Source organism: Podarcis tiliguerta, assembly GCF_965153285.1.
Source record: "Podarcis tiliguerta genome assembly, chromosome: 3".
Lineage (NCBI taxonomy): Eukaryota > Metazoa > Chordata > Lepidosauria > Squamata > Lacertidae > Podarcis > Podarcis tiliguerta.
The window spans coordinates 42,914,120-42,941,018 of NC_139536.1; the positions used below are offsets into that span (position 1 = coordinate 42,914,120).

Sequence of the window (26,899 nt, forward strand, 5' to 3'; positions counted from 1 at the left end):
GAGCTGCTTCTCTCCATATGGCTCAAGCTGCTGCTTCTGGAACGTGTCCAGAGGAGGGCAACCAAAATGGTCAAAGGCCTGGAAACGATGCCTTATGAGGAACGGCTAAGGGAGCTGGGCATATTTAGCCTGGAGAAGAGGAGGTTAAGGGGTGATATGATAGCCATGTTCAAATATATAAAAGGATGTCACATAGAGGAGGGAGAAAGGTTGTTTTCTGCTGCTCCAGAGAAGCGGACATGGAGCAATGGATCCAAACTACAAGAAAGAAGATTCCACCTAAACATTAGGAAGAACTTCCTGAACAGTAAGAGCTGTTCGACAGTGGAATTTGCTGCCAAGGAGTGTGGTGGAGTCTCCTTCTTTGGAGGTCTTTAAGCAGAGGCTTGACAACCATATGTCAGGAGTGCTCTGATGGTGTTTCCTGCTTGGCAGGGGATTGGACTCGATGGCCCTTGTGGTCTCTTCCAACTCTATGATTCTATGATTCTGCAAGCAAGCATGTTTTATAGCAGCGGCTTCTTCTGCAACCTGGGGGTGTGCTTCTGAACAAAAATGACAGGGGGTCGACGTTCAAAAGCCCTACTGCTGTATGTGGCCCTTTGGATCAAAATGGGCTTCCAGATATATTATTGTGATCTACAATTTCTGTTAACCTTAGGACACAACAAATCTTTTACACTTACTTTTCCTTAAGCTTTCCCCCCTGTTCCTGGGCCATCTAGAAGTGGTATATTTACCAAAGAACCAAAAGCCACAACTTTTTAAACCGACCCCCCCCCCCAAGCTCACTTTCTTTTTGAGCTTGTTCTCTAATAGCATTTGGCTTTTATATTTATACTGGATAGATAAATCTTGTCCAGCAATAGATTTGTAGCCAAATTTATTTTATTAAAGCAAATACAAACACTGTAGTTCATTTTACTTCTTTCAAAACAGAAGCGGACAAGATCTCTGATAAGACTAAAATATACAGCTCACATCCAAATGTTCATTTTGATTTGTGTGTCCAGAAGCAAATTTGCCCAGACATTACGTTGGTCAATGGCTATAGTTCTGGTCATATCTGCAAGATCAGTTCATTTAAAGATTTTCCGCTGTACATGACTGAATTCAAGTTTATTTAAAGTGGCATCGTCTGTCTCTGGAGTGAGCTGGATGTTATCTTGGTTATCTTTGATTGGAGACAGTGGCTCTGGTTTTCTACAGGACGGTAGCCTTTCAGAATCCCTGCAAAATGAAAGCAAACTGTTAGTGCCCAGAAGTACTAACTAACAGTGCTTACAAACAGTACCTATTTATCTAGTTCAAAGTGTATTTATAGCATTGTGAGCCTCTGATAGGACAGTCTGACAGGAGCTGCAAGTGATTTAAAATCTGCCAAATGTCCATTTATTTTTTTTATACTTGGTTTAAAAATTATTTATGAGACATATTCTACAACCAGAGAATATCAAAGTCTGCTTCCTAGGAAATGTTTATTTCTAACCAACTAGAATAATATGCAAAGTAGGCATATTATTCCTCCTTTGGAAGGAAAATCCCAAAGACCTACTCCTTGAATTAGGCGAAGAGGAATGAGAATGAGGCCTAATTGATAACATTCTTGTTCAATCTTCCTCCTTCAGCTAATACTAACACTAATTTTATATACCACCCAGCCACTCTGGGCAGTCTGAACTAGCCTAGGTAGACTTTATGAATCTCAGCGGTCTGATGATGCCAACATGCCTACTTCAAGAGCTGCAACAGCTAATATTTTGCCAGAAAGACACTTTCAAATTATTTATTTCACAACTTTTATATAACACTTGATTGAGATCCTATTACAAAGCAGTTTACAAAGGCTAACAAAGTGCTTAGCGGTCATATATCATCTTCATCAGTATGCAATATTTAAATAAATTTGATGAAGATCTAGTAGAAGGAAACTGACGTATTGAGATACAGTGGTACCTCTGGATGCGAACGGGATCCGTTCCGGAGCCCCGTTCGCATCCTGAAGCGCACATAACACGTGACTGCAAGTCTGTGCGTGCACAGGTTGCGTTTTGCCGCTTCTGCGCATGACGTCATTTTGAGCGTCTGCACATGCGCAAGCAGCGAAACCTGGAAATAATGCGTTCCATTACTTCCGGGTCACCACGGAGCGCAACCTGAAAACGCTTAACCTGAAGCGTATTCATATCGAGGTATGACTGTATAGGAAAAACATTCACCTTTTAAACTGGAAGGTCCTCCAAAGTTCATTAATTGTCACCTGCAACCCTGCCTTATTTTCAGAATTGTGATGTTTTTTCTTCTTTGCACTGGCTGTTTTCTTGCTCAGACCACTAACTTTGGCAGGCAGCAATCTTTTGTGTTCTGTCACAGTGTGGGATTTTGCAGAACTGGCTTTAAATAATCCAGGAACCTGGAGATGGAGAGAAATATCAGCTGCTGTTCCATTAAAGTCCTTATGATTTGTGAGTAAAATGATCACATTGCACCACCAAGTGCAATTCATTCAAAAACCCAATCTAGAGCTTCATTATATTCTGATCCTTCCCTCCCAAATGATCTCTTTAAAAACTTCTCCGTTTCTAAATAGCTCTCTATGTGTGCATTTATATATAGGTATCTATATTTACACGTATATAAATTTACACATGTCCGACTGACATGCGACTCTGCATGCGGGAATCACACAGAACCTGTAAATAACTTTTGAAATGGCAAAACAACTGTCATTAAGTTTGATAAGCAGCGGATTTGTCTGGACACAAAGAAGAGAGGGGACCTGGTGGGTTGCCACAGGGAAGACATTCTAATTTTGGTACCCCCATCAAAAGGTTCAGCTTCCTGTACCACATCTCCCATAACAAGGGTACAGAGAACACGGCTTGTGGCATTGATCTGAAGGCCTGGGCAAGAGTCGATTCATCCTGGAGGAAGATACTCAGGTAAACAGGCTTAGGAAATCTATAGACTGCAAACACAGTTGTCCCTTAAAGCTTCTACTATTTCTAATCTGCTAGAGTAGTATTTGTACTAAAATCTCAGGGTATCAGGGCTGCTTACAAGCAGTGCTAAGCAACATTTTAAAAAATCTAATTAAAAGAGACAGTATCCCACGATTCTAAGAAAGCATTTTGCGCAAGCATGTCTGTACACACACATTTAGGAAAAGGAATCTGTCCCCACACAGTGAAGTCACTAACCACAAGAGGTCACTATAATTCTGAAGAATACAGAATGCTATTTAGAGTCTTAGTAACATGTTTTATAAAGAAGGTTTTTTTTTTCCATAAAAAACAAAACAAAACCTGCTAGTAAACACTAGTCATTGAGGATGCTCATTAGACCTGTACAGAAGCTCCTCCTTTAAGCAATCAATTACACAAAAAAACCAGAGATGTTTACATCAACCAGCACAATCTTTCCCATGCCTTCTTTATTATGAAGGGTGTTTCTCAGAGCTTTTTGGCGTCATTGCCAGTAATGAAATTCCATCTGCACCACAAAGAACAACTGCAAAATTTGTTCTCAGCTCAAGCCTATCATTAACCAGGGAATCCACAGCCTATATTGTCTTCCCAAAAGAAAGGGAAAGATGACTGATGCAATGAGGGAGCCATACTAGAAAAACTGGAGAATCCAACAGCTCAGCCAGGGTTTAGATTACTGGAAACGAGCTGCAGACGTTCAGGCTAGTATTCCCCATCCCTTCCTCCTTCATGCACAAGAGACTAATTTTAATTAATATATTAAGTGTTCAAATGACTTCACATGCTGTATTTAGTTGCAATCCTTACAACAACCTTGTAAGGTAAGTTGATATTATTATCCCCCACCCCCCGCAATATTGCAGATTTGTCAGTGGGGAGGGACAATGTTGGCGACTTACCTTACAAGGCTGAGTGAGAGTGGCTTGTCTAATGCCCCCCCCCCCCCCCCCCGGTGAAATCATGACAGAGGCTAGATTTGAATCAGGGGCTTCCCGATTCCCAGCTCAGTCTCTTAACTAGTACACTGCAGCAACTCTCAGGTTAGTGAATAACCAAGGATCTGAAAACCACAGGTTCATTCTCGTTCATCTTAATTTTGGTTAGAGCAAACCACAGTTCCACAATTTTATACATTATGTGTGACTGGCTTATTCGATTGTGTGGGTAAAAATACACATCAATGCATCATGACAACAAACAGTCTAATAACTATTCATTTCAAGGCATAATCTGACAATCCAAACAGAATCCTTGAGTAAACTCTTAGCCTGATTTACATCACAGGGTGTGAAAAGAAATAAGATCAGGGATAGTCTCTGATCTGTAACAGTCGCAATAGAAATATGTGCAAATAAAATAAATGTCAGAAGAGGTCCCTAGTTCTAAAAATTTACAATCCAGGTCTTACCCGTAAGACTCATTATTTCTATTTGAATGCCATTCTATTTGAATGCCACAAAAATATGCCCAAAGTGGTTCACAACACAGTAGCAAAATACATATCAATGCATCTTTACAACAAATAGCCTAATAACTAATAACCTGGCAATCCAAACAATTAGTATAATAAAAACTAACAAATAAAAATGTATGATGAAAATAGGCAAGAGCAATAATTTACACACGTACAAATTGATACTGTTTATTTTTAAATATATAAACCAGAGTCAGACAGGATAAAACTTTCCAAGGCATTAATAAATAATATAGCCAGCAGACAGTTCCTCAAAAGTGCCAAGCACCAGATATGACAATCAGATTTCTTAGAGGTTGGATGAGATGATCTCCAACATGTGCTATTCTTAAAGGAGCCAACAGAGATTAGGGGGCAGGGGGTGATGTTCCATCTCTTCCGCTGTGCTCCCGCTGCATTTCAATGCACAGGTATGTATTTACATACCAAAAAAGAAAAGAACAGAAAAATTGAACATAAAAAACTAAAGAGGGAAAAAAAGGCATACCTTGCTATTGAACTCCATATCCTTATTTTCAGTACACAAAGAGTCACAGAACTGAAAGATTCGAGAATTCAAATTACATTCTGGTTCCGGACTGCAGTCAGGTTCCTATGGTACAAAAAAAGAGAAAAAGGCAAATGTTATTTTATATATAATTTAACATTGGCTTGTATATAATAATCTAAACAGAGAATGTCATGCTTGTTTTTACAAGTTAAGTGACTGAAGATATGTCCCAATGGCAAAGATAAAATAATAAATGTAAGTTGCTCTTGTTCTCCTTAGTAAAGTAAAATCAGTATTTTGGTTTACAGCAGAGCTAATCTTTGGCCCACCAAATGCTGCTGGGCTATAACTCCCATTATCATTAGTGGCCCTGTTGGCTGAGGTTGATAAAAGTAGAAATCCAACCACATGGGGGTGGGGTGCATAGGGTTAGACACACTGGTTGATAACAACAGCCAGACGGACTGGCAGGGGGACCAGGATTTTCGTCAGAAGTCATTTTACAGTAGAGAGCCAGATGTATTGGAATAAATAAGAGCTGTAGACTATTCCCTTGAGAGGCAAGTGGCAATTTAATTAGCTGCTTAACTGAAGCACAGGGTGGTGATCTTACTCTGCCAGAAGGAACATTTTTCTTGGTCATCCGTGAATATTCTGAAGTGCCCAGGCTATTTTGCAACACTCCGTCAAGCTCCTGTTCTGATGAGCGCTGCAGTTCTTTTAAAGGGGAAGACTCTTCATCTGACTCTTTACTTGCTGTGGTGTTTAGCGTTTGTGATCCGGACACCTCACAACTCTGGGGTGTGACTTTGCTGGGTGTGCGTCGGCGAAACTGCTGTAACAATGCGATACTTTGCAATGGACTGGGTGTTCCAGGCCTATCTGCAAAGCTTCTAGTCCAGTTGAAACAGCTTGTCTGTGTTGTCCTGGGTGACAGCAAGGCAGTTCTAGTTTTTCCACTCTCTGAAGAGGAAGGACCAAGATCCTCTGTTACTGTATTTCCTGCTTCCACAATCGGAGAATCCACTTCACTGCCCTGCGGTGATTCATGGATTTCATCCTTTGATGTATTGTCAGGCTGATCCATCGCTTTGCAGAAGAACCTAACATACATTGGAAGAACAGAGGTAATAAATGGGAAGGAGGGATAAAGCGAAATGGCTGCAAGCATGAAGGACTCTTTGCAATTTAAAACAGCACAAATCCACCGAATGGAAGAGACTAGGAATATTTGTTAAGGTGTCACTGATACTATTCGTTTGTTATTATGGACACTTGCTAAGTAAAACAAGGAAGAACTTGGACGTTAATAAATTATACCAAACAGATAGGCCTATGCTTCTCACAGCTCTTAAGAGGATAGGTACTCAACTGATTGTGCTACAAAATGTAGCAGCAGTAATTATTATTTACTAATTTATATACCACTCATATGCCAAAATGGCTTCTAAGCAGTTTACAGCTATAAAGTCAACACATAATTCAAGTACACAAAACATTAAAGCATCCTTAATTAAAAATATAATTAAAACAGTGAAAACGGTAAAATCACATGTTCGGTTGGGGTGGGGTGGGGAATGCTTGCCTAAACAGGTGTTTCTTCAGGAGCTGGCAGAAGACCAACACTGATGGACCATTAAGACTCTCCACCTAATAGTGCCAGCATAACTAAAACCTCCTTTGTAGGAGCATAATAAGAGAATGGGCTTTTAGTGGAGGTATTAGAGGCATCACTGAACACAGTATAGGAGATCACAGATGTCATAGTCAGAAAGCCAGAGATTGCTTTCTAGCCTCATTGCACAGTCCACCGGCATAATCCTAGAGCAGTGACTAATACCCTGCTTCAGAAACTGAACATGGCAGTATTTTATATACCACAAAGCACTGGCGTGACATTTTTTCCTGCAGATGAGTGTGCTAGAAGGCTCATCATCCATTCAGTAGCAACTTGAAAACAAGCCGGCATTTTGTGATGCCAGGTTCATTTCCTCTCGTTCTTACTTTTCGTTCATATATTTAAATACACAACTGTCAGATTATGTGCTAAGGATACACTATTTTACGTGTAACCAATGGACACTGTTACTTTAGAAAGTGCAAAAGGAGGATATGCAAATGGGAAGTTTGTTTTTAAGGCTTTATTGCTGTAAATCACACTAATGATGGAATGTAATGTAATATATAGTGGCATACAAATATTTTAATGACTAACCAAACCAAGAACCTGATGCACACAACTTGCACTACGGAAGCCCTGGGTGATTTTGTTGTTGCTGCTGGCATTGTTGGAAGAGAAAAACACATTTTCATTACCAAGTGGCAAACTTCGGGGCATGTTTGTTGTTTATGGGTTAAGGGAAATCTTCACAGTCTTCCAGAAATGTGCTCTAGTTCTTGAAATGTTAGGAGAGGATAAAATATGGAGAACTATTTGAGGAGAGCAGTAACACTCTGCTGTGGGAAAAGGAAAGCTGAGTAATCTCCAAGCACTCTCTCAACCTTAAAGAAAAGGGTTTTTTTGCTGAAAACACCAGGAGGTTCCCATGTCTTCTCCAAATGATTTGCATTTATCTAGAATGTGCTGAGATTTTTTTTTTTTTTTTTTTTTGTATGTAGGCATGCATCCCAAGGAATTATTTTCCATGTACGGTACTTCCCAAGAGCAAACTTCCATGTTCAATTTTGCTTTGTATGGGAGGAGTGGGACATGCAGAACGAGAATGTAAAATCACTGGGGACGTTGGTGGTGCAAAGATGTAGAAATCCACCCTTTACCTGACCTGCCAACCTCTTACTGACACACCCTCCTCCCCAGTTGAAATTACAGTGTGTTTTGACTAATTTGAGTTGGGAAGGGTCTCAAGAGGCCATCAGATTAAAGCTTCTGCACACTGTTAATTTTGACTTTGACTTTCAGATGCCAGTTTAATATTGCTCCTCAGGCAATTTACGTCACATTCGTTTGTGTGTTGTTAACTCCTAAGTCAATTTTTAAAAAGAGGATTTTATATGTAAAGCTGGTCTAGAGGCTGCTCTGACCAGATTATGATTCATCCTGCCCTTGTTCAGCTTCCCTTCGGGGAGGGGGGGGGGATATATGAAAAAGCAAATCAATCCAAATTCTAGTACTGTACATGTTCTAATTTATGAGCATGTAAAGGTAACTGCTTATTTACATGTGAATAGTTTTTCAAAGGAACCAAAGACTTTGCCAAATAGATTTATTGTGTCACTTTCTCTGACGTGTCCCCTAGGGTCTTTTGGAAGGTAGCCTAGTGTGCTGAATATATTATATTATATGATATATTATATTTTGCTTTTGACGCGGGTGGCGCTGTGGGTTAAAGCCTCAGCGCCTAGGACTTGCCGATCGCATGGTCGGCAGTTCGAATCCCCGCGGCGGGGTGCGCTCCCGTCGTTCGGTCCCAGCGCCTGCCAACCTAGCAGTTCGAAAGCACCTCCGGGTGCAAGTAGATAAATAGGGACCGCTTACCAGCGGGAAGGTAAACGACGTTCCATGTGCTGTGCTGGCTCGCCAGATGCAGCTTGTCACGCTGGCCACGTGACCCGGAAGTGTCTTCGGACAGCACTGGCTCCTGGCCTTTAGAGTGAGATGAGCGCACAACCCTAGAGTCTGGCAAGACTGGCCCGTATGGGCAGGGGTACCTTTACCTTTACCTATGCCACTTCTACCTTTTGTAATGAAGGGAAACTGCAGAGTCAAATTCCCCAAGAATGTAACTTTTCACATACTGAACTTGAAGAAAGCATACCTGCTTCTAGTCCCTGGAACAACAACAACTGCATCCCTCTCTTCATTCTTCTTCCGCAAGATGAAGGCAAATTTATTTCTAAGCCTAGGATGGGAGCTTGAACTTTCTTTGCCTCTGCAAGAATCCTCTGAAGCAGCAATCACAGACACTGCACCAACAAACGAAGGATGCTCACCATCTTCACTGCTTTCCATCTTAGGTTTTTTGGTGTTTGAAAAATACTGGCTTAGCAGGTCACCTTCTGACAGCTCTTCTAAATATATATGTGAAAAATACACATTATAATTGGGTCACAACAGAAAAGGACTGTAAGGAATTTTTTTAAAAAAAAAAGTTTTCAAAACTGAAGAAAACCTTTAAGAAATGTAGATATATTGATCTTAATTTGATTCCCTTTCAGTGTAGAAGAAACAAACGCTAAGTCACCAAATATTACATTAATACATTAGTTTGCAGCAGCAGAAAATTGGATTGCTATGCAAAAATGGGATATTATAAATATATAACAACTATTGTTAAACTGATTGGATTCTCTATGCTAAAGAATCCTATTCCTTCAAAGTGTTTATAGAAAGGGATAAACAAAATAAATATGTTATGAGGGGAAAGCTTTCAAGTCTTAAGACTTCGAGAACATTTAAGAATAAGAGGAAGGCTTTCTTTTTCACATACACTCTTTAGAGATTTAGCTATCATACCATGCCTTGGTCTTTTTGCCAATAGCGCTTTGCTGGGATGCTTCAGTCCTTTCATGTTAACTAGTCGCTCCAGGCCTCTGGTTGTGGGTTTCTCCAACATTGAGACTGAATTTGTTGTGATCTTGGCAGTGGAACCAGGTTTGTAGTCTCTGCTCCAAATGCTCTTTAAATTGGGTGGCTGCTCTTTGGCATATTTGTCGTCCCAGCCACGACTTCTGGGCTGTACAGACTACAGGAAAAGGAAACAAGAAGATGTACAACAGAGGAAAGAATGACTGGAGCCTGTTTCTCTTGAGACTGTAAAAAATGACGCAAATAATCTGATCGTTCTTCAATTGTGTTCCATCGATATACTGCTGACCATTGGCCAGTGTGGGAGGAACAATCCAGGGACATAATCAAACCAACAAGTGATTAGAAAGCAACACTGCTTTTCCTGTTACCTCGTACACCTCTTACCCCCATGGGAAGAGGAGGAAGTGTTGATGTATTAGGTCTGCTTTGGGTCATCCAGGCAGCAGTACTTTGAGCAGGCATCCCCCAACTTGGCCCTCCAGCTGTTTTGGGGACTACAACTCCCATCATCCCCAGCTAACAGGACCAGTGGTCAGGGATGATGGGAATTGTAGTCCCAAAACTGCTGGAGGGCGGAGTTTGGGGATGCCTGCCTTTGAGCGTGCAACCACAGGCCAACATGAAACTTCACATTCCTCACAAAGTCTCTAAAGGTGATGTGGCACTTGCATTTAGAAGTAAAACATTACCTGTGGAGCATCAGGGTCGTAGTCATCAATTTGCTCCATGGTATTGATGTCTTTATTTCCAAGTGCTATTTGAAAAGCAGCGCTATCACCGATGTGCCTAAGTTAATCAAATTAAGGGGGAAATGCAGTTCTTCTATTGATGCTTTTTTTCTCGAAAGCGGCGTTTTATAAAGAGATTTAGCCTCTATACAATCAAAACTAAATTCTACATCTTCTTCTTTGAATGGATGAATGCCTCCTAACCACTTTGCACAACAGCTTAGCCAAGATATTAAAGCTTTACATCAGAATTAGCTCTTCTTAACTTTATCCCTGGAAGACTCTGTGCTAAGAGTAGGAGCCGTCATTCTAGTAGGCAATAGTTTTGTAGCCGCCTGAGGTATTTGAAGCAGCATTACTGTTTATACAAGTTTAGCATTATCCCAAAGGAAAGAAGAGGTGCTAATCTGTATCTATGAAATGAACTGGTTTAGAAACAACAGTTATGTTCTGTTTTATAGTAAAAGAGTCCATGATAATTGAAGATTTCAAGATAGCCACCATTTTTATAATGGATGGTGGAGGTGCTAAACAGCTTAGAAAGCCTTCTTAAAAATATGGTAGCTTAGGACCTTTTAACTGAGATTTTAAGAACTATTGGAGGAAAGAAAAACCACTTGTAAGAATTTCTACATTTAAGCAAGAGGTCAGATGGCCCACTCGACAGTTCACTTTTATCAAACTTTATTCAATGTTGGAAAGCCATTAAACAGCTAGTTTTCCTTGCAAAATTGACTTGAACAATGCGAAGGAAGGTCTACATTACATTCCTGCATATTTTAAACATACTTAAAGGCACCCATTTTTTTCCAATGGAGCAACAACTAGCACCAGTAAGTCAAATTTAAGGAGTTTATAAGTTCCACAGATTTCTACGCATGATCTTAACTCTGTTATTGTTGGTACTTATACCCATATCCGAGGCATGTTTAACCCTGCAGCAAAAGGTCTCAAGCTTTGCAGGGCTTACTTCCAAGTAAGTATGCACAGGACCACAGCCTCAGAAATGCTTAACTTTGCCAGGCATCCCAGAGACCCCATGAAAGGAAGAGACTATAAAGACATTGTGATTTTTATTCGATAAAGGATACTTTCCTGCATAAAGCAGTGTTTCTGGATCAACACCATCTTCGTAAGCATTCAAAGGAACAAGCTGTCTCCTGACTGGGTCAAAAACCAACTGATAGAGGAAAGTATTATTAGCACGAGTAAATCCTTCTATGTATTCTTCTGGTACCAAAATATTCATCTTCAAATACTGCCCCATTTTCCGAATGACCTGGAAGAGAAAAGGTCATGTTATGCAATGCACAGCATACTTGCGAGACAGCAGGAACAACGGATTGGACCCTTTGTTGCTTCTCCATTCATGTAACAGGGAGGACAATGTCCACCAATACTTCCTTCCCTATGCCAACCCTCACACCATTTCCAAGGTTCCCCCAAACTCCAAGAGCAGATTTTCAGCGGTTGCACCAGGAAAAGGAAGGATCAGAAACCCTGCTGCATTCACAGAATTGGGATCTATGCTCATTGTTTTGTCACTCTAAAAGCATTGTCTAGTATGTACTCCAAAGCTGAAATGGTTATTGAAAAGAGGCATGGGGCAGACGAGTAATGTTTTAAGACCTTTGTCAAACTTCCTTTTTTAAAAAAAACCCCAGATCTGATATTTCCCCAAAGTCCCAAGTATCTTTTCAGAGTGAGTGACATACACTGGAAATTTGGACCAAATATTATTTTCTGTCTTTATTCTCCCTATCTTCAAATTGTACAGCAAACAAACAAACAAAAAATCACCCTGGAAAGCTGAGGAGTAGGCATGATTTCTGAAACAAGAGTTTGGACTGTGGCCTTTTACATTTGCCAGTATGAAAATAATGATAAATCATTTAATAATGATAAAGCTTGTATATAGTTAAAGTCTAGGGCTGCTTCGAATCTTGGCTCATTTACAATTATTAAAACCAAAATATGTATTTGTATCTCACCCAAATGGACTTATTTGGAAAGATCCTATATGTAAATGTAACAAGGAAGAGTTAAGCTTTAGTCAGCACGCAACATACAAGAGTCCACAAAACATATTATTGCTTAACTGTTTTCCCCAATTTACGTGAACAGCAGAACAAATTTCTTTTGACAGGTATCTACATAGTAACTCAATCGAGTACTTTCCCCAGAATTCCTCCTCTCCAGAGTTGGCCTCACTATCTGTAGAGCTTTTGGAAAACATAAAGTTAACTCAAGAGCCAATAAACGTTACCTTTATAATATCAGGGTTATTGGCTATTTTTATCAGCCTGCAAGCCTTGCCTAATCCAATACCGTGAAGAGATGGAAGGTAGTCACAACCAGACAGAATACACATGTAACGGAATTTCTCTTCTGTAAACACATCACCAAGTTGTTTGCACATTCCAAGCCGAGTCTGGTCAATTTCTAAGCCATTTCCACACTTGTCAATTTTCAGAAATACCTTAAAACAAAATAACGGACAAGTCCTTGTATTATTGTACTACTTCTACAATGGTGGCCAAACATGGAATTCTTTCTCAATCATCAGCATATAAACTTCTTGTATATTTTACACCATAATTTTTCATCAATAAGCAATACAATTTTGCATTTTCTATTACATACCTGTTGCGTCTCTGTGACGTTTGCAAACCCAGCAATCCCGTTTCCCCATGCAGACATTGTCAAATTCTGTCCAGCGGTCACAGTCTGCCTAACGTCAGTAATACTTAGCATTCATATGGCATTTTTTTGAATGTGCAAAGACCTTCACTTACGTTATTCTCAGCAATCAGGGCCTCTCAGGAGACCAATATTATTCTCCATATATTCCAGATGGAGGAAGGAGAGGCCAACACTGAGAGATACTGACCTAAGGTCCCCATGCAAATTCATAGCTGGGGAGGATTTTTAAGCAGGAGCTTCATGCCTCACTGCACACTCACAGAACAATGCCTGCCCTGGGTCATATAGGATTAGAGGGGGCCCCTGCGCTACGTGCGGAGACGTCGCTCAGTCATGGCTCCCCGCATCTTCCCCATTGTCAAGTTCCTGGTCAAAGACGGCCTGGTGGGGTGGCGGTGGGCCATCTACGTGGTTTACAGCCAAGGTTTGCTGAGTGGGGCGACAAGGGGCCCGAGCCCTCTGAAAAGCCCAAGAAGTGCTCCCCCCAGCTGTGGAAGAACGGGCGAAATAGTTTGGCTGGAAGCTTCCGGCTGTCCCAAAGACTGAATTCTCTCTCTGCAGCTACTGGAACTCAGGGCTTCGGAGGACAATAGGCGCTCTCTCTGTAGCCCCCACCAGGGCCTGTGAATATACCCAGAATGGATGGAAGTACTTGAAGGACCTTGTCAAATGAAGCCTCTCTGATAAGGCCCCCTTTTGCCGCCTTCGGAGAGGTCTTAAGCACCAGAGTCTGGCCCCTGTTTCTTAAGGGCTGCAATAAAAGACTTTATAATATAAATGAGTGAATGAATGATTAGAGGGCTGGGTTTCCATGCATAGCTGAGGCCTGGTGCTGTCCTTTTTAGAAACGAATTACTAGATCTTTCCTACCTTTTTACATCCAAAAGCAAGAAGATCAGAATCCTCTGTAATTATAGCTTCAACTAAGCCAGTCTTGTTAAGGTAGGCGAGCTGAGCATCCGCTTCATATGGAGCAACAATGCAATCTATTCCCCGGGCTCGGGCAGCCTGCAAAAAAAACAATTCAAGCCCCCATTATAGTGCTTTACAGGTGACACTCCCTCCCCAGTTGGCCTAGTCCCTAGTTCTTCCCCGCATGGTCCTAGTTGCCTCTCCTGACCACCTGAAGTTCTCCTAGGTGCAGAATTGAGGATTTTTGCGTAGAATAAGTTTCCATGCAAAGAACTGCATTTAGGCTCACTGATAGCTGAGTTGGTAAACAGTTTCCAGACAGTAACACTTTAGATTGCAGCTGTGGAGTTATATAATATGAATGCTTCTCAATACAAATATAATTCCCGTTTCAAAGGAAAAGAGATGTGTTATGTACTGAAGTTCTCACCCTGGGCCAGCAGGGGGATACTGTAGATAGTTATGCAAATGAAGGATCGAAAGTGACGTTCAGTGATTGGATAGTTTTAGAAAGTTGCTACAGTAACTGTTGTACTGGAGCTCTTTAGAAGCAGGCTGACTGAGCCCTTCAGTTCAGTTCTGTTCTGGCCTGTGAATAAACAAGAGCTGTTTGAAGGATCGCTGTGTCGTCTGATATGTTCGCCCACAACCTAACAAGATGCATCACAGTGAAGGTCCCCAGGCTACTTTAATCAAAACAACTTATCTTTGGTAGTGTTGGTGGGGAAAGAGTACAGGGAACAATGCAGTTATTATGAGCCCTCATCTGCAGTCTGAAATGGTGCAGCCCAGACATGGGTTTGCTCCTTCAATGAGAAATAGGACAAATATCTCTCTCTTCTAATTTATATATAAAATATATAATTGAATATCTCCTATTACTCAAATACTAACTACAGCAAATGGTTGAATAAACAAACACTGCAAACTTTGAGTCACTATCCCTTCTGCAAAGCCTGTATTATGCAAACATCAGGGTTATAAGAAATGCAGTTATTCTGCCAATAAATATAAAATGGGAGAGCAGCAACAACCTACCAGCTAAAAGGCGACTTACTTTAATCACTTCGCAGGCCATAGCATGCGTAACATTAATGCTACGTGCAAAACATTCTCTGGCTTCTGATAATTTCCCTTCACGAAGCAGCTGTTTCCCTTTCAGGAGGTTTGCTTGCCGTTTTCTTCAAGATAACAAAAACAACCCCTCGTCTCAGTGTCACACAACCATAACTGAACAGGTGGACAGCACCAGCATTGCAATACACATGGGAGACATGTGCATAAACCCTATTTGAGCATTTCAAAGAAAGCATGAGGGCAGCGCCTTGGAGGAGGCACACACAACCTAGACACTCAATGTTGCTGTGTGTTTCATCTTCCTATGTTGAGCGATTATATGATCAGGAAACTGATCTAAGGCTTGCTTAGAAGTCTCCCCTACCCCCAGGCATGGGAAGGTCAGGATGGACTGAGTGGGGACTGTGGGAGCATTTCCCTTTACACTTTATGCCCTCAGGGTTGTTAATGCCTGAACTACGGTGTCTGAGTCTACTATGTAAGAGCTTGAAAGCCAGATGTAAAAAGAAGAAGCATAAATATATAAAATATATTGTGTAAACCTTAGGAAGGAAGTCCCCATTGAAGGAAATGGAACATAAGCATTTCACTGCACTTTCATCTACTGAAACTGTTACTAGAATACCATCCCACTGTTTTAACTAGGGTGCAAGTTTTCTATGACTGTGCCTAAGTACAGTGGAACCTCGGAAGCCTTCGAACTCGAACGTTTCGGCTCCCAAACAATTGAAAACCAAAAGTGATTGTTCCGGTTTTCAAATGATTTTCCAATTGGAATCCACGCCTTGGTTTTCGAACTGTTCCGCAAGTCGAACGGACTCCCGGAATGGATTAAATTTGAAAACCAAGGTATGGCTGTACTTTGTTAAGTTCAATTTCCACTCCCAAAAGCAGTGCCTCATGCTATACCTGTTCCAGCAGGTTCGGGGACTTTCTGGAGTAGCTTTTCAGGGAGAAGGAAAGTCTGTGATACAGGAGTAGAAGGTCTATTTGTTGACTTTTGTCAAAGCTGAATGTGTTCACTATTGAGATGGTTGTAGGATGTGTTCAGTACTGAGAGGTTTTGCAAATTTAGCTAATGTTATTGTTGACAGGATCATATGCCACATTGCAGCATTACGGAAGTCTGTTTAGATTTCAACACTGCATTGCTTTCTAAATTCTGCTCTCATTATGATAACATCTGAATTGTTTTCATGTGGAAGCTACTGTCTTTAAAGCACACATATCCTGCAAATCACCAATTTGAATTTCTAATGGGGGGGGGGAGGCATAAGACTTACTCTCGTCGTGACTTTTCAACTTGCTTTTTGGAAGGCAGGGTACAGCCATCAAATACTAGAATGGGTTTGACCCCAAATGACAGAAGCATATCAGCAAGCTTCATGCAATACGCTACGTATCTGTAGAAAGAAACACAGTTGCCATATATTAGGAAATGTTCACCTTAATCCTAAAATGTAAACTGCTAGGGGAAATTTAATTATAAAGAGTCAAGGCACACTTAGCTTTGCAATACCAAAATGTCCACAAGATTAAGATACTTTGATACCACAGCATCCAAGGAGAGTTAACGTGGCATAATGGCTAGAGTGGTGGACTAGGAACTGCAAGACAAAGGTTCAAATCCCCAGTCAGCCATGAAGCTCATTGAGTGACACAGAGCCTCTTTCCGTGTTGTTGTGAGGATACGATGCGGTGAGGAAGAACCAAGTTCACTGCCTTGAGCTCTTTAGAGGAAAGCTGGGATAAAAAGGTAACAATTCCATGCCTAATACAGTACTTAGCCAACAGAAATTAATGATGTGAACTTAGTTGCAAAAACAGTAATGGTAATTATATTAAACATATATAGAACAGGAACAGTCATCATTTCATCTTACGTATAAACTTATGGGTATCAGTGGCCAAAGATGATCATAGAGATTTCCATTTTTCAGGCTGCTTTCATTTTAGCTGCAATCCTGAGTGCCAGCTGTTTACATTCTATTGATTAAATGGGGTTTAAGTAGCCTGCAGCGGTCATAAGCAACTTAAAACACAACCACAAATTAATATTATTCCTTTTAATTTAATTTATGCATTGGATAGCACATTATGTACTTTTCCTATTTTTCTTGTCGACTGTTGCTAATTGATTACGAGATCTGTTAGTGGCAGTATTTTCCACATATATTTTTCCACTGAGCATTACACATCAAATAAAAGACTGCAAGTCAAAACTGTCTTCTAAAAACTGTATTACAGTGATACCTCAGGTTACAGACGCTTCAGGTTACAGACGCTTCAGGTTACAGACACTCCAGGTTACAGACTCCACTAACCCAGAAATAGTACCTCAGGTTAAGAACTTTACTTCAGGATGAGAACAGAAATAGTGGCTGTGGCTCGGTGGCAGCGGGAGGCCCCATTAGCTAAAGTGGTGCTTCAGGTTAAGAACAGTTTCAGGTTAAGAACGGACCTCCAGAATGAATTAAGTTCTAGGTACCACTGTATTAAGACATAACTCTCCAATTAGAGATTCTTTGCCAAACAGCTTTAACTGATCTGTTTGACATTTAAAGTTGTTTTTATGGTAGTACTGTGTTTATAGGCTTTATACCACCTTGTGCCATTTTATAAGAAAGTGTGGTTAATAGATATTTTTTAAAATAAAACAAAAAACAAAGCCAATTAATCTCTTGTGTGAATTAAATATGTCTTAGAGCAAAGAGGGCGGGGGGCTAGCCCCTGGCCTGGGGGCCTGATCCAGTTCACAATGCAATTTTTTTCTGCTCACCACAAGAAAAATCTAGTCTTCCCTTTCCCTTTTCTGTAGTGTCCTGTAGGTTGGTCTGTCTTATCACTGACATTTATGAGCTGCACTGTGGGAGCCTTTTTTGTGCTGAACAGTGGGATAACAATTGCTTTAAATAAATAACAAGTCACTCTGCCTAGCCCAGCAACCCGAATGGGGGTAGCAATTGCTCCCTACAGTCATTGTGATCTCATCATATCAAGTAGGGGAAGGAGCAACAACATTTGCATGCTTCAGCTGGAGTGGGGTGCTATGTGTCCCATACATTCCTGGGCGTAGGGGCCTCACCCACATGTAACCACGAAAGGATCGGTCAAGGGTGAATACAGTTCTCAACCCCAAAAAAGTTTGGCACCACTCTTTTACAGGAAATACTTCCCCTATTTTATTATTTATTATTATTTATTGAATTACCGCATTGGCCCGAATATAAGCCGCTCCCTTAAAATTCCGCACCCGTTCCATTTTACCGTATGTCTGTTTCAGCAGCGATATCGTAAAAAAAGCCATTTTTTGTAAGGTTGCGAAATTAAGCCACACGTTAACTTTTCTCAGTCAGAATATGGGGAAAAGTGAGGCTTATATTCAGGCCAATACAGTATATACTGCCCTATACCCGGAGGTGTCAGGAAAGATCAACATAAAAGCCACAATACGTATATATAATAACAACAACAACAACAACAACCCATTAACACCCATTCTGTCCGTCAAATTGCTTTAAACTTACTGATCTGTGGGTTCTCCTTTGGCTAGCTTTTCAGCACATGCATAGGCTCCTTTGTGGAGCCAGCAGTAAGTATCCACAGCAACTACTTGTCCTTTGTACTTCTTTACATGAGCAGATTCGGCAGCCTCTTTAATAAATTGGAGCAAACCTTGGATCCCCATTGTTCCGAAGTCAAATCTAGGAAACTAGGAAGGAAACAAAGTCAATACAACCTCAATCCTTGAGAAACAAAAGCAAAACAACACTTTGCAACTAAACCAAACATCAGCATGAAACCAAGAGATGAAATGGTTGAGCATGGCTAAAATACTCAAATCTGACCCCAATGTAAGAGATCCTAGAGCTACAGTTACCTGCCAGTAATTTTGTATAGTTACCCTATGTTTTTCATTCAAGGGACAGTTCAAATGATACAAAATACCTGCATAAATAAATTTGTGTGCAAGCTTCATCATTGGTACAGAGAGGTTAGGTTGAGCTTATGATGACTGCTCCCCCCTCCATTGTGTATATATGGGCAACATAAACACACATTGGAAGCCGCTGTCTACAATGGCTTCCTAACATGCATACACACTGCAAAATACATGTGATTTTCTATACTCAGTGCCATATAGAACAGCTGTTCATTTAATGATTTTGTGATGTTTGAAACAGTCTTCGGAATGAATGTTATGAGCCACAAGTGAAACAAAATCTGATGTTCACCAATCCACATCTTTCCATCTCTCCCTGTTCTACACAATGTGTAAGATCCCATCTGACCTGAATGGGGAAATTTTTATTAAAACAAACTCAGGGAAAGAATCAAGAGATTCTAGTAGCTGCTGAGTTGGCATACCCAGAACCCCTTCTACCAAAGACTGAGTAACTGAAAATCTGGCAGTTCAAACCCCTTGCCCCTAAATCCTAGGATGTTAATATCCAATGTCGAACTTGATCCACAAAAATGCAAAGGACTAGTAACTCATGTTCATTTTCACAACACAATTGTTTTGGCCGGAAGCACTTACATAAAGGTTGGATGGCAGAGCTCTTCCACTCCCCCCTCCCCCGCATGTAATTTCACATAAAAGATTGTACCTTTTAAGTACAATACTGCAAGTCTTGTGCTAATTGAAATCAATGAATATAAAGAAACCCATTTAACCGGATCAGGATAGTGGGATTTCCCCCCCCCCCCAGTCCAAATCACACTATTAAGTTCAGTGGGGCTTGCTTCCAAGTAAACAAGCTGAATCAGGCAGCAATCCTTTCTAGCTGCAAGGGCAGAGGAGATTATAATCTTATTTATACATTGTAATCCAAGAGTGAGCTGGTGGGAACTATTGACTGATTTGGGTGATTTGCAACTGAGCAGCAAGGATTTCCCACGCAGACACGAAGTGATTACATCGCCCCAAAATATACTGCTGAAATGAATAATGCTTGGGGTAATCAGGAGTGGATTTTTATACTGAAGGACTGTGAGCTCCGTTCAGTTCCGGTGCTCAAAACAAAACATTGGGTTCAGAGTAGCATGCATATATGTTTTTGTGCTTTGCACTAGGCTTCGGTTGGCAGCTCTCCGGGTTCAAATAAAATAATAATAATAATAATAATCGAAGTAGATTCGGCAAGTTTGAAGTCTGTGCATCCTTGTTCGGGGCCTAAACAAACAAAACAAACAAGAAACACACTACCCTTTGTGTGCGGAGTGGGAGAGCCAAGATCGTGCATTTGCTTTTCTCAGAAAAGGAAAGTATATTGGATTCCGCCCACGCACCCACTCCACGACCCACTGGCAGGATATCCCTCTGAAAACGGTACAAGTTAGGCTCGCACACTCGACCCTCGTGGGGAGTTTATAAACGTACAGCAGACCCCCTCTGCGGCCGCCGCTAAGCTCCTACCTATTCCGGCCCCGGTACCTTCAGCACCGAGGAGGAAGCGCCCGTTGACAGCGACGGCGGACCGGACCGGACCGGCTCCGTCCACTAAGCAAGAAGAGCGCCGGCTGCGCAGCGCGGGAAACAGTAAAGACGATTTTCAAGCCCCGCGCGCCTTCCCAGCCTCCAGGCCCCGCCTCCTCCTCCTCCTCGCATGCGCACTCCCGCTTTCTCTTCCCTCCCTCCCTCTCTCCCTCCGAGGAAGCGAAGGCACCTCCTCTCGACTACATCGCCCGGCATGCAACGCGGCCGCCAGGAGCGTGGCCCAGTTTTCCCAAAAATAACCTCGCGCATGCTGGGCAATGTAGTTAGTGAGGACGGCAAATTCCTGGTGGACGGAGCTGTTTCGTTCTATTCCCCCTCCGTTATTTATTTTTTATTTATTTGTCAATCGTTTTATTTGCATGCCGCCTTTCATACCCTTCAACATTTCTCCAAAGAAAATAGGGACGCCGTATTTAATAATAATAATAATAATAATAATAATAATAATAATAATACGGTAATACCCCATCTATCCCACTGGGTTGCCCCCGCTATTCTGGGTAGATTACAACATGTTGTAAAACGTTTAACATTAAAAACAACTTCCCTACACAGGGTTGCCTTCAGACGGCTCAGGGGTTGGATGACTTCATACCCTCCAGTATTTCTCTTATGAAAATAGGGATGTTCTATAGAAAAGCGGGACATTCCGGGATCAAACCAGGAACCACGATGGCTTCTATAAATCCGAAACTGCCCCTGGAAAATAGGGACATTTGGAAGGTCTGGCTTTTCCAAAGTTCAAGAACAAGCAAACCATCAAAAAGTACACAACCAAATTTAACTGTTGCCACATAAATCATAATAAGATCTAAAATAAAGATACAAAAAATGATATCTACTCTGAACCACATTGTACTCATTCTTTTAAGCATGGACTCTTACATGTTACAGCTTCATCAGTATAATAAATAGCTGGCATATATTCATTACAAAGCTAATTTGCTTAATTTGCTTCTTGGTTCAAATATGGTCTGATACAATGAATGTTTGCTTGCAAGCAACCTCCACTGAGCATAGGCCTGCAAGCCACTGAATACGTATGCAGCTTTGCAATAACTTGTCATAGATTGGTTAGACCTCATCATCCTAACTTGGCTAGTCTGGTAATTATTTTTGTTAAACTTTACAGCTTAGGTAAAGGTAAAGGTACCCCTGCCCGTACGGGCCAGTCTTGACAGACTCTAGGGTTGTGCACCCATCTCACTCAAGAGGCCGGGGGCCAGCGCTGTCCGGAGACACTTCCGGGTCACGTGGCCAGCGTGACATCGCTGCTCTGGTGAGCCAGAGCCGCACACGGAAACGCCGTTTACCTTCCCGCTAGTAAGCGGTCCCTATTTATCTACTTGCACCCGGAGGTGCTTTCGAACTGCTAGGTTGGCAGGCGCTGGGACCGAACAACGGGAGCGCACCCCGCCGCGGGGATTCGAACCGCCAACCTTTCAATCGGCAAGCCCTAGGCGCTGAGGCTTTTACCCACAGCGCCACCCGCGTCGGTCGGTCATTTAACAAATCATTCCTCAGCCACTTTAATGTTTTGGGTGCTTAACTTGTAGTGAGATTTTATACAACTCACAGATTTGTGAAAAAACGGAGAACTCACTGTTTCCCCCCACTCTTCATCTGTGGGCTTCTTCATATTACTGTCACTCATATGCAAAATGTTTTCTTTTTCTAGTAGGTGTAAATTAACAAACCCACTCAAAGGACAAAAATATATTCACATTTGTCACTTCTATACCAGCGATGTAAAGTGTGCAAGATGTCCCACAGCAAATATGCAAATATGGTGGTTCAAATATAGATATTGTTTTTCGCACCTCACCTGCAGCTTTTGCAGTCTTAGAGCATCAATTGAAAACTGCAGCTCTTAGTCAAATGCTGCCTACACAGTTTAAAATCAATGTGTTGCTGTAACGCTTGAAAGATTGTGAAACAGGGATGTGTCAGGGGAAAAGTACGCAAATTGACAAAACGTATGGGCTTTTATTGGTTGCAAAGAAGCTTAGAGGTTGCTGACACTGGCCTGCAAAGATCATTATAATTACCATACCATAATATGCAGTTGAGGACTCTGACCTTTCCTGAGTGCTTGACAACCACCACCAGCAAAATCTACTCCTGGTGATTTCTCCCAGCTGAAGAGGGAGTGTAGTGTGGCTTGTGTAGTGTGTGGTATGTGAGAGTATGGCATGGCCACACACACTTTTTTTGCCACACCTCGGGGTGAATGCCAAGAGTAAATGTGGTCCGCAGCTGAAAAAGCTTCCCCACCTCTGACATAAGTGCAGCTTAAGTTCTCTTACACCCTCTTTTTTTCATTCTGTTTTTAAACCCAAGCACTGCTGAAGCCCTACCTCATACTTGGCATTTTGATCAATTGGCCACAATTTGCCGTACAATTTCCCTGCTAAGAACAGGAGCAAAAGGGGGAGTTGCAGAAACAATTTCTGACATAGGGAGAAGAACATGGAAAGCTTTTAATGGCTGTGCCAGATAATAAATTTCAGAAAGGCAAAGCAAGCCTGGTCAGTAGGGGTGACCGAGTTTCTTTTACCGGAATGCAATTTCTCTTTGTGTGTTGAGGGTGGCGTGGAGTCATCTGGCCTCGTTAAAATGCAGTGTTCCAAAATCAACAACCTCTGTATGTGGCTTTTGGTGACCTTCTTGCTGCTTTTGACAGGATTAATAGAAAGCAGCAGCAGCTGAAATTATGGAACACAAAGAATGAGAGGCGGTTACTTAATTAGGAAGTTTTATGCAGCTATGACGACAGGGATAAAAGACTGAACCTAGGAGGTCAGCTGTTTTGCAGGACTGTACCTATTACCAAAGAAAACAGGGTTGGGCAGATTATTAAATTTTTTTACGCTTATTAGTCTTTTTTTGCCAATGCAACCCCAAATTACTTAAAACAACAAACGCTAGATTTTGGAACTCTCCCCTCATTTTTGTCCTTCCTCCAGCAGGTGAAGAATTTCTTGTTCCAACAGGCTTTTGGGAACTGACTGCTTTGAATGAAAGGGCTGGTGCTGTTTTTATTGCAATTATTTGTCTTGTTTTACTAGGGGGTGTGTATGCCTGTCTTCTGTCTGTCTTAGGTCATTCTTCTTCCTGATTCAAACCAAAACTGGATTGGGGGGAAATGCATCAAAATGCAATTCAGTGGTACCTCAGGTTAAGAATTTAATTCGTTCTGGAGGTCTGTTCTTAACCTGAAACTGTTCTTAACCTGAGGTACCACTTTAGCTAACAGGGCCTCCTGCTGCCACCGCGCTGCCGCCACACAATTTCTGTTCTCATCCTGAAGCAAAGTTCTTAAACCAAGGTACTATTTCTGGGTTAGTGGAGTCTATAACCTGAAGCGTCTGTAACCTGAAACGTCTGTAACCCGAGGTACCACTGTATTTCATAAGAAATGTCAGGATAGATACAGAATACATACAGATTGTGACTAACGTCCTGTGTACACTGCTTCCCAAACCAGGGGTGGGTGTGCACTGCCTCCAAAGTATTCAGAAGTGTGTACACACAGCCTAAGTCAGCATTATTTATTTATTTAAAAGCATTTCTATGAGACCTACGAGATTGCCTTACCTCACATGCGCTCACTCGACCACTTCAATGACAGAATTGGCACTGCCACAGGTGCCACATAATACCTGTTCCAGTAATACTCATTGTAAGAATCTGATTGCTTAGTGTGGCAGCAGCTACACTTTGGAACACCCTGCCGTTTGAGATCAAGCAGGCACCTTCACTGTACTCTTTCCACACCTGCTATTTGCTAAAATAGCAATGCAGGGATGCGGGTGGCGCTGTGGGTAAAACCTCAGCGCCTAGGACTTGCCGATCGCATGGTCGGCGGTTCGAATCCCCGCGGTGGGGTGCGCTCCCGTCGTTCGGTCCCAGCGCCTGCCAACCTAGCAGTTCGAAAGCACCCCCGGGTGCAAGTAGATAAATAGGGACCGCTTACTAGCGGGAAGGTAAACGGCGTTTCCGTGTGCTGCTCTCGTGCCGGTTCGCCGGAGCAGCTTCGTCACGCTGGCCACGTGACCCGGAAGTGTCTGCGGACAGCGCTGGCTCCCGGCCTCTAGAGTGAGATGAGCGCACAACCCTAGAGTCTGTCAAGACTGGCCCGTACGGGCAGGGGTACCTTTACCTTTACCTATTTGCTAAAAACGTTGTTTAGACAAGCGTACCCAGATGCTTTGAAAGTTCAGGCAATTATAATCTGTTTTCAGTATTGTAAATTTTGCATGTTTGAAAGTACTGGTGTGAATTTTTCTTGATTTTCTTGTTTTTTCTTTTTGAAAACCGCTTCAAGTTTTTTTTTTAAAAAAAAACAATCAAGTGCTGTACAAATTTTATGAAATAAATGAATTTCTAAACCTCTAAAATCTCTCAGGGCAGTGTACACAAAACACAAACATAAAAACAGTGGAACAGTATCATAAAAACAAGACATGAGGAAGGAACAAAAGTTGGCATTTTCAAGGTTACAAAACACAGCCAAGATTCTTCTGTGTGTAGAAAAGTATTATCGGATTAATGCACGTAACAACACACTCTCCATTAGAAGTTAACTTTTATAAAAAATGACCTTAAGAAGCATGTAAGTCCCATTAGGTTCTGTTTTTCTCTCTCCATAGGAAGATGAAATCTAAAATGTAATCACAAAGTATCACACCGGTCGTGTCAAGCAAGGTCAGAACATACCTGGGAGACCTTTAATGGATGCTTAAGTGGTGCTGAGGACTCCATACATTCATCTGAGAGCCAGTTCACGCACAGAATAATGTGTGCACTTGAAATGTGTGGGCTAACACGTCTTAACCAGCACTCAACAAAATTCTGAGGTGTTGCATAAAGCATTTTGACATGAGATTCCAACATACAGGTTTATCAGCTAGTACCAGAAGCGCAATCCGAAAAGCTTTTAAACCAGTCTGTTCACACTTAAAACAACAGCGTTACATTGAAGTTTCACAGCTACTGTAGGTGACTTGTAGATGATTGCGTCACAGAATTTTTACCCCTGCTTACTTTATAGCCACTCTGTGAAGACTTTTTTTGCCTTGAAAAGGGAGGCATGGATACCTATGTAAATCAACTGACAGATGTTTCTTAAGAAATTACACATTAGGATAATATTAAGACAAGAAGAATCCCTTAAACAAGGATCAGTAATATTAAAATACTGATGACTGATAAAACATTACATTTTGTAAAGCATTTACAGTGATAAAAGTCCATCATTAGACTGGGCAGGGCAGCTTTCCCCAACCTTCATATAATTTGGACTACAATTCCCATCACCCCTGCCTATTGACAATAATGGCTGGGCCTGTTGGAAGTTGCAGTTTAAAACATCTGAACCAAGTTGGGGGAAAGCAAGAGTAGAGGGTGACCCATCTATAGCAGGACTCACTTGGAGCAGGGTCTGGGACAGAAGACAAGAGCCCCAACCCATGTTCCAGCGTCATTAGCAAGTAGGTGCCCGTCTTGAAGGATTGCATCATGAGCAGATTGTACCTCTGGGTTGCTCCAGGGAGCGTGGTACAACACAGAGGCTCAGTAATGTGAGTGGACTTGCATCCCTCTTCTTATTTCAAGGAAGGAAACTGGTTTATCTACCTTGTCACAGCTAGTTTGCATGAGAAGTTAAAGATTTCCCCTGAGTCCCCATTTGTTTCATGTGTTTGGAAGGGATATAACACAGGCTCGTTTTCTCAGAAATATTTCTATATGTTGAGTTCCCTCTCAGTGCCAGGAAGACTGGCTTACTTGGCTATTCTATATGCCAGACAAATCTTATTGCACTCATAATATAAAGTGTGTACTGTACTTGGATATAAGCTAGTTCGAGAATGTGACTTCCCTCCCCTGCCAGCGCCTCATCGGCAGGATTAGGTAAAGGTAAAGGCCCCCTACAGTTAAGTCCAGTCGTGAACGACTCTGGGGTTGTGGCGCTCATCTCGCTTTACTGGCCGAGGGAGCCGACGTTTGTCTGCAGACAGTTTTTCCAGGTCATGTGGCCAGCATGACTAAGCAGCTTCTGGCGAAACCAGAGCTGTTTACCTTCCCGCCGGAGTGGTACCTATTTATCTATGTGCACTTTGACATGCTTTTCAACTGCTAGGTTGGCAGGAACTGGGACCGAACGGGAGCTCACCCTGTCACGGGGATTCGAACTGCCGACCTTCTGATCGGCAAGCCCTGGGCTCAGTGGTTTAGACCAAAGCACCACCTGCATCCCCGTCAGCAGGAAGTTTTCAGCATGATCCAGAGGGGTAATCTTAGCCTTTTGCAGCAAAACCAACAGAGAGCCTCATAGCAACTTAAAGACTAGTAACTTTATTATGGCATATAAGTTTTCATGGACCAGAGTGCAGTTCATCAGAAGCACAGTATCCTCAGCTGGCAGGTATGAGTGTACAGAGGACAGGAAAAACTGCAAACATTGGGGTAAAAATAGC

The 26,899-nt window shown here is 41.9% G+C and overlaps 1 protein-coding gene across 3 annotated transcripts; it reads right to left on the minus strand.

Moving 5' to 3' along the window:
• Positions 1-870: 870 nt before the first annotated feature.
• Positions 871-20,519, minus strand: EXO1 (exonuclease 1). 3 transcript variants are annotated; one of them, XM_083432165.1, is made up of 14 exons: positions 20,358-20,519; positions 18,448-18,632; positions 16,204-16,323; positions 14,901-15,024; positions 13,802-13,939; positions 12,495-12,707; positions 11,320-11,507; positions 10,190-10,286; positions 9,426-9,654; positions 8,728-8,980; positions 5,565-6,054; positions 4,949-5,053; positions 2,220-2,413; positions 871-1,230 (listed from the first exon to the last, which is right to left on the minus strand). In XM_083432165.1, the coding sequence occupies exons 2-14, from the start codon at positions 18,606-18,608 to the stop codon at positions 1,080-1,082; spliced, it is 2,463 nt and encodes an 820-aa protein (XP_083288291.1). In that variant the 5' UTR covers positions 18,609-18,632; positions 20,358-20,519; the 3' UTR covers positions 871-1,079. The 3 variants fall into 3 exon arrangements, with proteins under 3 accessions (XP_083288291.1, XP_083288289.1, XP_083288290.1); XM_083432163.1 differs by having other exon boundaries at positions 20,340-20,519; XM_083432164.1 differs by having other exon boundaries at positions 20,304-20,519.
• Positions 20,520-26,899: the final 6,380 nt, after the last annotated feature.

Excerpts from the sequence above, each read along its gene's own strand:
- EXO1 (XM_083432165.1), bottom strand. The coding sequence starts at position 18,608 with ATGGGGATCCAAGGTTTGCTCCAATTTATTAAAGAGGCTGCCGAATCT. Across the intron at positions 15,025-16,203 it reads GTTGAAAAGTCACGACGAGA|AAAACGGCAAGCAAACCTCC; the intron begins GTAAGTCTTATG and ends GTTATCTTGAAG. Across the intron at positions 8,981-9,425 it reads GGCAAAAAGACCAAGGCATG|AAGAGCTGTCAGAAGGTGAC; the intron begins GTATGATAGCTA and ends ATATATATTTAG.